Here is a 17,336-nt window from a genome sequence, read left to right as displayed (position 1 = left end):
AAAATGATAAGAGAACAAAGAGATACAAAACACAAGAGTTGGCCAAAAAAAGAGTAGGCCTTATCTAAGTAAAATAAAGCAAAATAAAGATTGGTAGATTGCAACTAATAGTATAGAATAATTTTAGTAATAGAGAGTAAGTAGGACCATTTGTTTTTTTTTTTTTTTTATAAATAGATCAACACTACAGTCAAACTGACCCACTCACTCAATCAAAAGTTCACGTCTTTGAACTTTGAATCCCCTCAAATTATACTTGTTTGAATATGAAAGATGTGACACCTCCTTTACCACAAAACAAAAAAGTATTAATTTTTTATATATATAAAAAAGAATAAACAAAAGGTATCTCTTTGTCTGCATACTCATGGATTATTATTTAATCATTCAGTATCTAAAGCTTAATTCCATTAATTTAAATTTGTGCGGTATAAATTCATTAGAAAAGAAATACAATTTTCTCTTGAAAGTCTCGTACCATTAAAAATATTCATATACTTCATATATATCTTTCTTTTCTTTTCAATTATACTAAACTAATGTATGATCTTATTCATGTAGCTAAAATACTATGTAAATTAATCAACTGCTTACATGAATTTAATTATGTTGTTGTTCTAGAATATTTTGGGCAAAAAGAGTATTTGTAGGTGATAGTCCAAGTGTAGTTCTCTTCTTACTAGTTGGGTATAGAAGAACTAAAAAAACTACTATTAATGAATGCAAAAACGTATAAGATTTTAACTTTGACATTCATGTATCAAAATTAAAATTGAATGTATCCATAATTAATTAATAGGAACAAAAAAGAAGTAATTATGTTATGATAAATAACTACCCTATTTCAGTATATTTTTGACTGGCCAAACAAGGCATATTGTTTTTTCCCTTAGTCAAAATGCAACAACTCCAGCTAATATTGTCCCCTTTATTTTTATTTTTGGCATAACATAAAGTGAGTGGAGTACATGATTCTATTAATTAGTCAAATACAAACATGTGCATATCCTATGATCTCATCTCTCAATCTCTTGTTTTTTTAGTTAGGTATATAAACTCCTAATCAGATTCATGATTTGGACTTTTAGTAAAGATTTACATTTTTTATATAAGTTCTTACATGTTTATATTGTAATATCATAATAATATTTCAATTTTAAATAAGTAAGATCAATTATACAAATTTTCACTTTTTCATTTAACATCGCTTCATATCAATCATTATGTAAATAAAATTATGATTATTTTTATTAGAAGTTATCTAACAAGTCTAAAACTTATTCTCAACTAGCAGGTTATATCAATTTTTTTCTTCCTTTGTATCTTATCTTTAGTTATATATATACCAAGAATGTGTATGTAGGTACTTCAAACAATTTCATTTTATGTGATTTTAGGTCTATGATCTTCTAATTGTAACCTTTTTATTTATCATAATTTCACACATACGATTTAATATATTTTTTAAGTCAACGCAAAACATATTCAAACTATCTCAAACAATCTTCTCATATTTTATCCTCAGTGTCTGCTACTAGCACTTTCTAGTGTATTATTTTTTTGTCATCCATGTATATACGACCTTAGCTGAAAAGTAACAGTATATCATCAATATTAGACAACACATATAAAGAAGGGAAAAATAAGAATACGTACAATCATATCATATATATATATATATAAAAGAGAATTCTAGGCCTGCCTACGTGACGCTATCACAAATTAAGATTCCCTTTTAATTTATTTATTTTCAAAATTAGCCTTTTTTTTCATGAAAAGTTGTGACTTTTATAAAAAAAATTGTGACTTTTATGAAGAGTTACAACTTTTCATCTTTTATGAAAGATGTGACTTTTCCGAAAAGTTGTGACCTTTCTGATAAGACACAATAAATATTTGTTCACACTACCCTTTGTTGTCTATAAATAGAGGAATTTCCTTTCATTTTAAAACAACGAAAATTCTGAACATTTTCTTCTTCTTCTGCACAATTAAATATTCCTGTAATTTGCTCATGTTGAGTGGCTCACTGACACCATTGTTTTGTATCGATACACTGGTGAATAGAATCGTTCTATCCCGAGAGGATCTATTCCTTTAAAACTCTAGTACTAGAGGGGAATAATTTACTTATGGGGACAATGTGAATTTAGTGAGCTCCATTTTTTTCTTTTTGTTTCATTCGATTGTTACAGATCCTGGTATATTTTTTTGCAGTCATTAATTTATGCTTATGTTATTTATTGTTGTTTTTAGTACATGTTTTAAACTTTGTTGTTTATGCTTATGTTTTTTACCATTATGTGGAAGTAAAGATATGTTAATAAAGAGTTTAATGTAATCATTAGACTATTGGTGTCATGTAGATTAGAATTCTTAAACATTTGAAATGAATGACTTTTGATCTTTATATTTTATGTGGCTAAAAGATCCATGAGATGTTCAAGAAGGGACTTTTGAGTGTTCAAAAGTTGTGGTTCCACACTACTTTGGAGTTTTAGTTATTCAACTTTCTATCTTCTCGAGGTATTCAATCGATTAGTGACATAAAAAAAGGAATGTAGTGAGATGGTAAGTATTGTACTCAACCTTAATCAAAAGTTTGGGGTTCCAATTTCGGATTGGAGTCAATGAATTACCCCTCAAAGCAGGATGAGTCCATATTAATCAAATCTTAAAGAAATAATTATCTCCTTATAAACATTAGATTAAAAATCGCAAAAAATTAAAGTTTAAACCATATTGATCGAAACATAAACAACAAAATATGTCTTTTGGCTATCAAAGTAGTGTCATCGATTGCGAATGATTTTGAATAAGGGACTTGCCAAGACATCATTTAATCCAAATTATTTGAGCGACATACGTTATTTCATTGAACTCCGAGAGATGTGTTTTTATATTTTAATTAACTTATCAAGTACACAACTAATTACATAAGATGTATAACATTTAGATTCTGCATGTAGAGGCGTTGAATAGGAAAAAAACTCTCACAATTGATTAATACAATGTTTGTACCACTTTTTGAAAATACAAATAGAGACAATGAAACAACTACATATCTTTTCTAAAGAATTTGGTGATGAAGAACTAGAGTAAAATTAAGAATTAATAACAAAATGCATAAATAATTAGAATCAATTTTTTTTTATTTTAAGATTTAAAAAATATTTCATTTCATTTTTGGATAAAATATTCTTGACAATTTATCTAGGGCTTTACCCATTCAAAAATACTTATATTATCAAATATTCAAAAGTAAATTGTTGACGTAGTTCACCACCGTACGAAGCGGGAACAAATTTACTAAGTATACAATAAAGGGCAAAAAGTCAAATATATAACAGAACTAAGAAAAGAAATGTACTATATTTAACATTTAGAGAAATTTTGTGTGTTTTGGGTACAGCTTTGTCTGCCACTTAAAAAGTTTCAAATTCAACTTATAAAATTAGATAAAGTAAAGTTAATATAGAAAAAAAAAAAACAGATTGAACTAATAGAACGTTTGGTGATACATAAATAATTAAGCAACAATTTCATTATTTATTAAAAAATTAGGATAGAATAATATGATCACAAAGATGCCTAGGGAATTGTAGTGAAAAAAAAAACAATTTATATTTAGCCCTAAGATCTATGGGATTAATTATGGGACAAGAAATAATATATTTTTGTATAATTTAAGAACTTGATCAGCATAATGTTAGGCTTCAACTTAGAAATTAATAAATATTATTCTTTAATATTTATGTGGGACAGAAAAGCAGGAATAACTCCTTGTTTTACGAGTAAAAGTGTTGTTTTATGACTTATTTGGATTTAAAATTATTTAATTCTACTGATGTAAGAAAAATAGTCAAGGAGTTAGATATTTAGATTCCCTTCCTAATACAACCAAAAATGCTTTTAAATATTAGCAGTAATAATAATAATAATTTTTGTTTGAAATTTATATCAGCAATTAAGTCATAATATCTAACATAATTAGTCAAAATAACAACACTTTAAAATATTTATTTAAAATGGCAGAATAACAATATTTTTATAAAATAATATATATTCAGATTTTAGTATTTTAAATTAATTTTATTTATGGAAAGAGTCCTATATTTGACCAAATTATATACCATTAACTTTTTTTCATCACCATACACGTTTCTTCCCCACCTTTCACGTTTCAAGTTTATCTTTCTTCAAGGTGCTAAATTATTGTTCATCAAGAAATTTTCTTTATTGTTAAACGAAATCTCTTTATTAATTCAAGCAGATCTCTCGGTTGGCAAGGTAATTTCCATTATCAATTTTGATTAGTTATTTTGATTTCTTTTGATTTGTATTCAATATCACCGTTTATGGTTTATATTTCACATTGTACATATTACGGATTTTCCGTCAATTTTTTCGATTTTTATGCAACATATTCATCTAATATTTATGTATTTCAATTAGTTATTTAGATTTCTTTTGATTTATTTTCAATATCACCGTTTATGATTTATATTTCGCATTGTACATATTACGAATTTTCCGTTAATTTTTTCGATTGTTATGCAAGTTTGTTTACATATTCATGTAAAATTTATGTATTTTAGATTTTTAGTCGATTAAACAATTTTTTTTTGATTTCGTTTAATATTTCAGATTTATTAGAATCTACAAATTCATTCATATGTTTATTTTGTTTGATTTTTAATACATTTATATTTGCTTTTATGGTTATAGATTTGGGGAAAGCATATGTCTGTCTACAATGTCTGAATCAACAATTTATTTGTGTATTCATTTTATCTATATATCAACAAGTTTTACATTTTTTGTTTTTACATTGTATTTCAATCTCAATTAGTATACCAACATGTTTGTATTTCCTTCTTAATTTGTATTCATCCTAACTGTATGCTAACAATTTTGTATTTTATTGGGTATTCATTCTGTATTTTAATCTCAATTTATATGTGAACAAGTTTGTATTTCTCTTTTGTTTTGTATTCAACCTAATTGTATACCAACAAGTTTTGTATTTTATGTGCCTACTTTACCTTTCAAAGTCACTTTGTATTTCAAGTGAAGAGAGTATTTAATTTCTTTTGTATTCACAACTTTACATTCAATCTCACTTTGTATTTATAACTTTGTGTTTTCATCTCACTTTTGTATTCATATATTGTTGTATTCAACATATAGTTCATGATCCATTAGTTTGTATTTTACCTTTCAAAGTCACTTTGTATATCAAATAAAGAGAATATTTCTTTTGTATTCACAACTTTATATTCAATCTCACTTTGTATTTATAACTTTGTATTTTCATCTCACTTTTGTATTCATATATAGTTGTATTCAACATATAGTTCATGATCGATTAGTTATATTAACTTAATGGGATACAATTATTGTATGCAATCAAACAGAAAAAACAGCTACTAAACTAAAAAAAAAAAACAATATCATTCGTTATACATCATAATTTGGATACAAAACATCCAAAAAAAGCTATAAATCCCAATGCATACAAAGATTTCACATATTCAATCAGGAAAAAAAAACAACACTCTTGTACTCGACATATACGAATATCTCATCCAAACAAATAAAAACATCAAAAAAAAATACCTGATTGTTTTTCGATTGTTCACTGGATGCGACAAATTTATAGTTGTCAATTTTGAAAAATTCGGTTTCAAAAATATGTCATATTCAACTTGAAGAAGCTTTGAAAGTTAACAGATGAATGATTCGGAAGACAAACTAAATTATTTTAATTTTATGTTCTTAAGAAGAAAGCAAAAAAACGCTCGACGGAAAGATGGCTATTTATGCTCTTTTCAAAATGTAAATGATTTGTATTTAAAATCTTTTTTACCTTTTTTGAATTTTTTTGTTCCATGATTTCTCTGTTTTGTTATTAATTATTTGTATTCTTTCAAATTAATCAAAATAAAATAAATACATAACTAATCCCTTAACAAACTAAAATAATGACATTTTTAATAAATAATGAAACTATTGCTAAGGAGTCCCATTAAAAGCTAAAATATTGTTGTTTTGAAAATTTTCCCTAAATTTTACCATTTGGATATAGTTATTTAGGCCCATTTTGGATGCAACTATTAAGGCCTTGTTGTTTCAAAGTTACAAGCCCAAACCCATTCTAAAACATAGCAAGCCCACTCATGCTTTTTTTTTCTTTTATATATATTTTGGGATAATATATGGTTGAAGTTAAAATGATTTGGATATAACAACAATATATTCGGTATAGTCCCGCAAGACTGCAAAGTATGTAAATGATAAAGTGTATGTAGACTTTATCTCTATCTCTCGAAGAAAGATTGATTGTTTTGAAAGACCATCGACTCAAGTAATGTTAAAAAAACTAATTGTTCAATCTATTTTTGCACTTTTTTTTTAAGATCCAAAACTCAATTACGAAAAATTCAATAATTTTGAGATTAAGAATCTTAGAATAATATTAGCACAACTTCTTTGTGCTAATATTTTTTTCATTTTATACAAGAAAAAATAAGTGGAGTTTTGTATGTATTTTTTTTTTTTTTAATTTCAATAAAATTTGCACATTGGCCAAGGCAAATAACCCCATTTTGCCACCAACTCCAAGAATGGAAATGGCTACTTTCACATTATCATCTAGGACTATAAATTCCTTGACACAAAAAACCCTGCCATTGTTAACAAAAAATACAAAACCCCATTTCCCCTTTTCACTTTGTCTCACTCTAAGACCATCTAAATCAACCTTAAGAGCTGTTTCAATGTCGTATGATAAAGAGCTTGATGCTGCCAAGAATGCTGCTTCTCTTGCTGCTCGCCTTTGTCAAGTAAATCTTTGCTCATTATTTCAGCTTGTTTTTCATGTTTGTGTTTTAATTTGTGTGAATTGTGATTGTGGAATGGAGAAAGATCCTATCTTTCTGATAAGTATGCCCTTTATCTATAAAAGTGGTGAGTTGTTCTTGATTTTATTGCCCTTGATATGGTAGGGGGCGGGGCCAGGTAGGTCCGAGGGGTTTATCTGAATCCCCTTTGGCTGAAAATTACCATGTTTATACATGGTTACAAGTTTTTTTTTATATAGTTGATGTTGAGCCCCCTTCGGCTTCTTTGAATTTTGAACACCCTCAGTGAAAATCCTGGTTGAGCCACCAGATATGGTAGTATGAAACATGAAATTTTGTAGCTCAAAATATATGCTGGATGGTTGTGTCATGAGATTGTTATCAATGTATTATTTGTATCTTAGGTCATTAGTTGCATACATAAGAGATTGAGAGTTCTGATGATGAATATATTGGATGAAAAGCATGGTGAGGGTGGTGAACAGGCTTTAGTTTATCTTCAAGAAGGTGAAAACTTCTTTATTTTTGTTTTAGGATTGGGAAGAGGTGGGGGAGGGAGGGAGTGGGTGTTTCTAGTACATAAGATTTTGGGGTTTGTCATGTAAAAGTCCAATTGTATCTAATGCTTGAATGGGGAAATACTCCATATGACTATAATAGGAAACTAAACAAGCAGCTTTTTGAAGTTTATAAAATGTCTGACAGAAGTTCTTGCAATGGGAAAGCACTAAACTTGATCTATTTTGTGATTGATGAAGCTATTTAGAAATTAAGTTAGTGATTTTGAGTCTTCTATATTAGATGTTCTGTCTCTTTTTGGTCTCTGCTAGATTCTGCTTCCCAAGCATTAGATTTTGGGATTTGCCTTGTAAAAGTCAGACTAAAATAGGACATTAAAGAAGCAGCCTTGAAATTTATAAACGTCCGATAAAAGTGCTTGCAATGGAAAAGCACTAAACTTGATCTATGTTGAGGTCGACGGGGCTTTTTGGAAATTAACTTAGTGGACTTGGAGTGGTTTACATTAGATTTTCAGTATCTTTTTCGTTCTGTTTTTCTTGAATATCTTTTACAGCAAGGAGATTTTGTATCTGAGATGCTAACATGCTAGAAAAGGGTGGATTCATTCTAATGAAAGGTTCGAAATTTAAATGACTCATTTTTCTGGTTGGTTTGGATTAGTTTTAGGAAAGGGAATAGGTCCCAGTGGGAATCCTTCCAACTCATTAGAGTTGAGTAATAAAGATTAATGTATGCCGCAGATGGATCTAGAATGGTTTATTTTGTTTTTTATGTCACATCTCCTGTTCTTCTTACCAACTGTGCATAAAGGAAACAGCCTTTGATATTCACCTTATAGCCCTTTAAGTCTTTGAACTACTACCAGACCATTACCTATCGTGAAACCTTTCTAACTGTACAATTTACTAGCATTCAATGCCTCCAAATGCTTTCATGCTTTTTGTAGTTTCTTTGTGGTGGGGGGAGGACTTGTTCGCGGTGTTCCCTCTTGCACTAGAAACAAGATGTCTATTTCATTTGATATTTTGTTTAAACCAGATTGATTTATTTTGGCATATTCATTCAACTTGGCAGTTTCTTTATGTAGTTCAACTAACATATCCTGTATTTTCTGCAGAAAGTCCAAAAAGCACTGTTGCAAGCAGATGTTCAATCAAAGTCTGACAAATCTCCTGTGACGGTGGCTGATTATGGTATATTAATATAACATGCTTCCATGCTAATGTAAAGATTTCAAAAGAGAGAACAAAAATGTCATGTGCAGGGACCAGTCTATTTCCTTAGACATTTCGTTCCGTTCGCTCTATATATGTTCCACCTCCTCTCTGTCTCTCTCATGGAGCAAGATGCTTCTCATTTCTGCATTAAAGAAACTGATGTTCTGAAACAAATATACATTTTATGTTTGTTATCATGTTGATGGAGCCTTGCAATTTATTCTCTCCTTTTGAAAATGTCTCACATTAGTTTATCAGGCTCACAGGCCGTGGTTAGCGTTGTTTTGCAGAAAGAGTTGGGTTCTGCTTCATTTTCATTAGTGGCTGAGGAGGTAATGTTTGAACTCTTAGCTGTTTAGTCCATGTTGTGCCTACCTTCATTGTTTATTCATAAAGATAGCATTCAAATGAAACCTAGGAAAGAACATTTGTGCATAGGCAAGGTATCATTTTGAAGAAAAAGAAGAAAATAACAAAAATATGTTAACAATTCTTTCAGCTAATAAAGGGACATATTCTAGATGCCTTTTCTTGGAATTCTTCATAGCGTCTTCATGGTCAGAAATCACACATAGCACCTCAGGAGCTCTACTAGTCCAATTTATTCTGGGCATAACAGCCTCAAACCTAAGTGATGAGTTGATGTATGGAGTTATGCATATTCTTCCTGGGGCACAATACGAGTGAATCAATGCGATAGCCGAAAGATGGTCACAAACCTCAAAGTATTATCTTTTGACATTTTCGTGAAATTAAAGCAATTGAAAGGCTCTCGTCTTTTAACTAATCCTCTCCTGAAACATAACCAACTAATATGTTTGATTTGGTGAGCTTTTGTACTTCTAAGTTCTAATAGTTGATGATTTCTTAAAGGAAAATCCCAGAGAGCTCATAGCAAAATAAAGTTTACTGGGTTTGATATCTTAGGAAATTCTTGTCGATGTCATTACCAGTCTGCCTCTGTTTTATGTGGTGTTTCCTGCTCTCTTAAATCATTTCTGCTTTACGGTTTTTTATTTATCTCTGCATATTCATTTCCCTACAGTGGAAAATGTATGTTCTTGCATCAAACTAAAGGTCTAAATCTAAGTTTCTCTAGGACTCTGGAGATCTTCGTAATGAAGAGGGAAAAGCAACATTACAGCGTATCATGAAGCTTGTCAATGAAACACTTGCTAGTGATGGAACATATGGTACTGCCCCATTATCTGAAGAAGATGTCCTTGCTGCCATTGATAGTGGTAGATCTGAAGGGGGTCCATCTGGGCAGCACTGGGTGTTGGATCCTATTGATGGTACTAAAGGGTGAGTGGAAATAAGATTTTTCATGTCAGTTTTTGCGAGATATGACTGATTAACCTCATTAAAATTGGTAAATTATCTTAAAACAGGCTGACACCAATGTGAATTAAGTTTGTGGTAGCTCTCTTCTCGCCTCACCCTACCATGATTTCTGTTGCTTGTACAATTGATATTGCCAAGCTATGCTTACACTAACCAGGGAATTTATGCCGTTACTGCTTATTGTCAAACTCAACTAATTACCAGGATGTGCCACCTTTTGGTTGATGTAGAACTCTCTATCTCATGTTTAATTCTTTATTACATCTACATTGTAACTTTTGCTTCTTTGATTTCAGGAAAGTGCTTACAAAACATATTTATGAGTCTCTCAAAAGGTCTTAATCTTTCTCCAGGTTTCTGAGGGGAGACCAATATGCAATTGCATTGGGATTGCTAGATGAAGGGAAGGTGGTTTTGGGCGTCTTAGCCTGTCCAAATCTTCCATTATCTTCTCTTGCCTCCCACAATCTACAGGATGATCAAGACAAAGTTGGTTGCCTTTTTTATGCCCAAGTTGGTTCTGGAACTTATATGCAGTCTCTTGATGGCTCTACACCAACAAAGGTTCATGTTCTGAGTATTTTGTAATTTTCTCTAACAACTTCAATAATTGCATCTCTAATCAGCTGATAGGTTGCTCTACTGCCTTCAGGTGCATGTAACTGATTTAGACAACCCTGAAGAGGCATCTTTTTTTGAATCTTTTGAAGCAGCACATTCTTTGCACGACCTATCTAGTTTGATAGCAAAGGTATCAGTTCTCTTTCAACGTTTCTTTTTTGTATTTTGTTTTCTCTTAATGTGCATAACTTCTCTCATTCCATCTTAATGCATATGCGAGTGAGGTCTCTATTCTTCTTCTATAAACAGAAACTTGGTGTAAAAGCCCCCCCAGTTCGAATAGACAGCCAGGCAAAGTATGGTGCTTTGTCCCGTGGAGATGGAGCAATATATCTGCGGTTTCCTCATAAAGGCTACCGCGAGAAGATATGGGATCATGCGGCGGGATATCTTGTTGTTGCAGGTCCATAATATGATTTCTGCTTTCTAAATTAACATTTCACTTTTGCTTCACTCGGATCAGTATTCATGCTCAGAGAATCTATTCGTTCAACGAAGAGCTGAGCATAAGAAATTTGATTTGCAACTGCTGGTACTTTATGATAACAAGAAGTTATAGTATTAATACCTTCAACTAAAGAAGAGAGAACCTTTAACTCCAAGAGATGGCTGATTAGAAAAACACATTATTCTAACAGCAATTATATACAATTCACTAGAGGTCCTGAACAACATTACAAGGGTGGCTAGCATATAAACAACTTTCTGCCCCTTGCTTGAGAGATAAGGTTAAGAGTCTCCTTCTCAAAGTTCCAACTCATTGTTCACATGATTGATCAGGTCACCCTTTTAGTGGCAGATCTCATTGTGGTGTAGTTTGAATCCTCTTGCCCACTTTATGGTACTCTACCACTTTCTCCTGCTCTTTTTATCAGTTTCCATGCTTTCTCTTGGCCTTGCCTACGAATACCCCGCCACTTGAGGACTCCCTTTTATCCAGCTTCCTCTCGGGCTTCATTAAGATAGTTATCAACCCTTGAAAAGTTTATCTCTTAATTCAAGCTTAACTCTCAATAATGTGCAAGTCCATGCCATTGAGCACTGGAAAGCTATGTTTTTTTTTGTATCTGGGCATAAAAAGTCCGTATCAGCTATATGATTGATATTTCATTTAAAGTTAATGGCACAGAGATATCATCCATATCTATCTATCACACCCCTTGGAGATGCTGTACACAGAATTATTAGATGGATGCTCAAAGTCCTTTTAAGCATTTTGCTCACTTGGCAACATTATCTTATTGAGCAAGTTTTTGTAACTGCCAAAAATCATATAATTGAGTTTCTTTGAATGTGCTAAATTAGAACATCTTATAAAAATTTAGCTGCTCTATATAGGTTAAGTGCATGAGATTTGTTGGTTGGAGACAAGTTTGAATCCCAATATATGATACAACTTTTCTACTTTGCATGGACCAAAGTGATTTATGTTTTTCTGCTACACGTTGTATTTTAATCATTCTTGGCCACTTATTTAATGGTTAAGCTAGGATTTCTTTGTTAATCATAAAGAAATTTGTCATCTAATTTGCAGAAGCTGGAGGTGTTGTCTCAGATGCTGCAGGAAACCCTTTGGACTTCTCCAAGGGAAGATACCTTGATTTACACGAAGGCATAATCGTTACCAATAAAAAGCTGATGCCTGCTCTCCTCAAGGCTGTTAAAGAATCTTTGAATGAGAAAGCTTCATCCTTGTGATGATCAAACCAGTAACAATAAACTGCAGCTATCTTATTGTAGTTCCCAGAATGGTACTTGCAGCTGCTCATTTTCACCTGTTCTTCTCCTTCTACACATTTCTGATATTACTTTAGCTCTTTGATTGTCATCTCAGCTCAAGCTTTGATAAACATTTTTTAGTTCTCTGGTTATGTCAACTCAACTTTGATTAAACATTATGTAGTTCTCTTGTTATGTTTTTTTATGGCGATTCCAGTCTTGTCACTCTAGTATATCAGGATCTTGTCCTAATTGCAATGCTGGCTGATGCTGGAACACCATTAATAAACGAATGTCACACATTAAATAGCAAATCAGACTCTTGGGACAAGACTTGTACATATCGAAGACGTTGATAACCAATTAATAATTTCTTTGTGTAATCATTTTCTGAATAAGATTGGTCCCTCTTGAGAGAGATGCAACAACTTTGCTAATTACATTAACTCTTTTGATAATTTGCATTTTCATATCATAGACAAGCAGTTTCAACTAGAGAGGAACATCAGTAGGATAATCCTGTGGATGTTTTCGGATTGTTTCACGAATAGATATTTCTTGTTCTTGGAGGTTGGCTGGAGAAACATCATATACATCTGTAAATACATCCTTAATTGGGGGCTTCTCTTGTTTTTCTGCAACTTGAATGGCTTGCAATACCTGTATCACAACATTGAAAGCAGACTTCAGAAAACCAACAGTGGGAGCCGGCTATATGAAATTGTTACTGGTCCATGTTGCTCCATTTAATTCCGTCTCAGTTTAACTGTAACTTATCTAATCTGGAAATACTTCGTTAGATTTCTGCTCTAGAAAGCTATTCATGCAACAACGAGCAAACTTTACCTGCTTCCTGATATTACTGCGAAGTTCGGATTCAACCTGAGAGTTCAACCAGCCTTCTCTTTCAATCCATTTCCCAAATCTGCTTACAGGGTCTCTTTCTCTTCTCCACCATTCAATTTCTTTAGCTGGACGATATTTGGTTGAGTCATCTGAGGTTGAATGATGTCCTGCTCTATAAGTAAGAGCCTGTTGAACATAAAAGAAGCACTTAACAACACTTCCAAAACTAGCTATAACAGAAAAAGACAAGTGATTCTTGCTGTCTACTAAGCCTCAAGTCCAAACAAGTGTACAATTTACCTCAACTAGAATAGGTTTACGTTCATTAACAGCCATTTTTCGTGCCTCTTGGACAGCGGTGAAAACAGCAAGAGCATCGTTACCATCCACACGAATACTACGAATTCCATAGGCCTGTCCTTTGGTAACAACACCATCACCTAAGTAACCATAAATAGAAGACAGTCTTCATCAGTAGCCAACTACATAACAGTAGCAGCAAATAATTGAGCAGCTAAGAGAGGCACCTACTTCGAAACTGGTCACTAACTGGTGTACTTATTGCAAACCCATTGTTCCGGCAGAAAAAGATAACGGGTGCATCTAACACCGCGGCAAAGTTCAGAGCAGCATGAAAATCTCCCTGAAATGAAATCAATGAATTTAACAGGAAGAACAGTAACGAAATCACAACACACCATCTGTGAAAATCTGAGTATGGTTGAGGTTTGAGGAACCTAGTTAGATGAATTTTTTAAAAAGTTCATTATCCACAAGTTAGTTGAAACACATACCGTACTAGAGCCTCCATCTCCAAAATATACAATTGTACATGCATTTTTCGCGTCCATCTTTAGAGCATAGGCAGCACCAACAGCATGTGGAAGCTGAGTACTGAAGCAAAATAACCACTTCGGTTCATCAATTATTTACATCAAAGATTACCTTGGAAAGATGTTTGAAAACATCAAAATAGAAGTATCAGTACAAAAGCATGAGTATCTTACGCTACTGTTGATGCAACAGTAATATAATTGTGCTTATTAGATCCATAATGGATAGGCATCTGCCTGCCTTTTCCATAATCGTGTTTGTTTCCAAACAACTGATTGGCAAATTCTTGAATGGTAAACCCTCTCCATAATAGAACTCCGGACTCCCTATACTGCAACGACAAAAAAGAAAAACATTGACATTACAGGGCAAATCATTGGACAAGTGAACCTCAGCATTTGCTTATCACCGTTGGTCTGAAACTAAAAATCTTAACCAAATACGCCTATGGTGGAGACAGGTGATCTGAGGATAAAGTTACATCTATCCAATCTTCCTAGAATTTGCCTCATAAACTTCCACTAATGTTGGAGAAAGTAAGTTTGAGGATTTATACTAGAAGAAGAAAGCTAGAATATTAATAAAAGGACACACAACACTAGATTCAAATCATTTCAAAGAAACCTAATGGACATGATGCATATCAGATAAAAATGATATGTTCCCTTCCTCTTGAACTGGAAATGGAGAGTACAGTGTATCCAGCCTTATCAGAGCATAGAATATTGGCAGAGATGCAGCCGCTTCGTGACTAGTGTAATTTCTAGAAACAATTCAAATTACCTCCCTACTCACTCGATGGAACTGAAGTAATCAACAAATTTCCTTTAGATAATTCAATAGCTCCTGTTTTAATCAACATTTGGTAACACCTAAAGGCCAAACGCCAATACTCACGCTTCTTTCTGTTTTCACTAAAAGGTATTATTTCGTTGGGAAGAAGGTCGGTTTGGAAGGTGTATTGTAGATCTTCATATATTTCCTATCCAAATTTTTGCATCTTTAGTTCAACAAAATGTGACTTTCACAGATTAGAAGGGAATTTATGTGCACGACTAACCTGTGGAAAGATGAAATCGTCTGTCTTAAGTGCAGCAGCTGATGCAATGTTGATAGCTTCTTCTCCAACTGTGGTAAGATAGAAAGATATTCGTCCTTGTCTTTGTGCTTCATAAAAGATTGTATCCATTGTTTGAAGTGAGACCATATCAGTATATATTTTCAATGCAACTTCCTTTTCAATCTGACCAAGATGAATACCCAATAAAAATTCATCTGTTGAATCTTGATGCAAAGTTTAAGCTGCTTAAATGTCTATTAGATTAAAGGGGTAGCCCAGTGCACGTTAAATATGGGCTCTAGGAAGGGACGCACCCAAGAGGGCAGCGATGTAGACAACCTATCCTGATACAAGCATCAACAACAAAATGTATATTTGGATTACCTGTGCAAAATCGCTAGTGATTGGGTAACCATCGTCGTCAAGGACCCGGTAACAGTGTACTCTCTCCTCCCTTGTTTCAGGTATAAAGTTCAAATGTGAGGTGAATTTGACCTCGCCTCCAGGGAAATCGAGGACCTAACATCAAGAGGAAAGTTTATGGTCATGCATACTCAAAGTAGAATATATGCTAAAACTTACAAAATAACTGGTAAAGATCCTATTTTTTTCCTGCAAGTATACCTGTTAACACCTATAGAGGACCCATATACATGTGAGATTTATTTTCCCCAGAACCACAAGGGCATAGGTTCAAATACTAGCAGAGGTAAAAACATTAGGTGATTTTTTCCCATCTGTTCAAGCCCCAGTGGACAGAGTTATCCAATACTTGCACTAGTGGGAGATAGTAGGTAACTCGTAAAATTAGCCGAAGTGCGTACAAACTGGCCCTGACATCATGTTTTTTTTTTGTTTCTATAAAAGGAGCTAAATGTGAAGGGACACACTTCTAATACATTTCTGAAAGTGGATAATATAAACTTTTATCATTCAGACAGACATTTTCTCAACACTTTTTTTCCATTTCTTGAGGTTAGCTGCAACAGTTATCCAAAAAAACCTTCTCAGATGGAAAAAATCTTCCAAAACAGAGTTTCTTTTTCAAAAGAAGCCAATACAGCTAGCACTATAACAAACCTTATACTGTTACTATTATTAGAAACAAAAGATTTCAGTGTTACAACTTAAACTGAACCTCTAGCAGCAACAGTTTTCAGTTAGATATACATACTCCCACCACATCCACATACAAAAAGCTAATAACAAACAAGTACTTAATTAAGTAATAATAAGTGTGTTTTCTCTAACATAGTCACACAATAGACCACCTTTTATTCTACGTAGCTACGTCACTATACAATTTAACATGGTATTAGAGCAGATAAAGTTCGCGACTTTGAGTCTAAACCATCACTTATTATTACCAAAAAGTGTGCACATGAAGGGCATGTTGAAGACAACAACTAAGTAAATAATCAAGCTTTTAGAACAGAGAATAGTCCAAACATTATAAATCAAAGCTGAAAAAAAAGGAAACTTTAAGCAAGTAAGATATACACATTAGTAAAAACAGAATAAAACCCAAACCTGGGAATCATTATGAATGCTGTGCATGGGATTTAACTGTGTTTGAGCTTTGGTTGATTCAAAACGAAAAGAGGCAAAATGGGGTTGATTTAACCCAAGAATTCGAAATGGGGTTCTCAGATTTGGTGATATAAGTGTATGATGATGATAAACAGAAGATAAAAATCCAATCTTGGGTTTCAAACAGATCAATTTTCTTGATTTTGACAACAACAGAGACATTGTGCCACTTTTTTTTATTTTTTATGTATGTATGATTTTAAAAAAGGGAATTTTTTTTTGATGGATTTTTGGAAGAGATGAAAATGTCAAGAGAGTGGTTTTAGCGTATGAAAAACAAAGAGCTCCTCCATATATTTGCTTAAAAATAGGATATGATCTTCCATAATATGACAAAATTATTATTCATCTTATTCCACTTTGACACCTTACAAGTTTGAAACAAATTACACTTTCCCTCCTCAACTAATTCTTATCATCATATATAACCGTGAGGTCAGGAGCGGAGCTACAAGTCTACTTACGAGTTCAGTAGAAAATAGATACTACATCCATTTCAATTAATTTTAAAAACAATGTCTTTTTTTTCTTCTAATAGTAACTCTTTATTTTAAACTTTCTACCTGACATCAATGAATTGTGACTTAACTCATGTGTCTAAGAAATATTCGAGTACGAATAGGTTGATTAACATTGTACAAACAAAAAATGGCAAAAAAGAAAGTATTCACTTCTCTTTTCTATCATATATCTATAATATTTTTTTCCTGATTGTGGTCA

The 17,336-nt window shown here is 32.5% G+C and overlaps 2 protein-coding genes across 2 annotated transcripts; one reads left to right on the top strand and one right to left on the bottom strand.

Moving 5' to 3' along the window:
* Positions 1–6,623: 6,623 nt before the first annotated feature.
* On the top strand, positions 6,624–12,490 carry LOC125819502 (SAL1 phosphatase-like). Its single transcript, XM_049498937.1, has 8 exons — positions 6,624–6,845; positions 8,503–8,578; positions 8,861–8,934; positions 9,702–9,907; positions 10,300–10,510; positions 10,599–10,697; positions 10,817–10,970; positions 12,102–12,490. Exons 1-8 carry the CDS (start codon positions 6,627–6,629, stop codon positions 12,263–12,265), a joined length of 1,203 nt encoding a protein of 400 aa, XP_049354894.1. The 5' UTR covers positions 6,624–6,626; the 3' UTR covers positions 12,266–12,490.
* Positions 12,491–12,572: 82 nt separating this feature from the next.
* On the bottom strand, positions 12,573–16,897 carry LOC125819501 (2-oxoisovalerate dehydrogenase subunit alpha 2, mitochondrial-like). Its single transcript, XM_049498936.1, has 9 exons — positions 16,557–16,897; positions 15,411–15,545; positions 15,027–15,209; positions 14,140–14,297; positions 13,927–14,026; positions 13,664–13,775; positions 13,433–13,572; positions 13,133–13,318; positions 12,573–12,946 (listed from the first exon to the last, which is right to left on the bottom strand). The coding sequence occupies exons 1-9, from the start codon at positions 16,776–16,778 to the stop codon at positions 12,779–12,781; spliced, it is 1,404 nt and encodes a 467-aa protein (XP_049354893.1). The 5' UTR covers positions 16,779–16,897; the 3' UTR covers positions 12,573–12,778.
* Between the last annotated feature and the right edge of the window lie 439 nt (positions 16,898–17,336).

Source organism: Solanum verrucosum, unplaced genomic scaffold, assembly GCF_900185275.1.
Source record: "Solanum verrucosum unplaced genomic scaffold, falcon-dt-bn FXZP01000255.1, whole genome shotgun sequence".
Taxonomy (NCBI): domain Eukaryota; kingdom Viridiplantae; phylum Streptophyta; class Magnoliopsida; order Solanales; family Solanaceae; genus Solanum; species Solanum verrucosum.
This window is presented reverse-complemented; position numbering and strand designations above follow the sequence as displayed.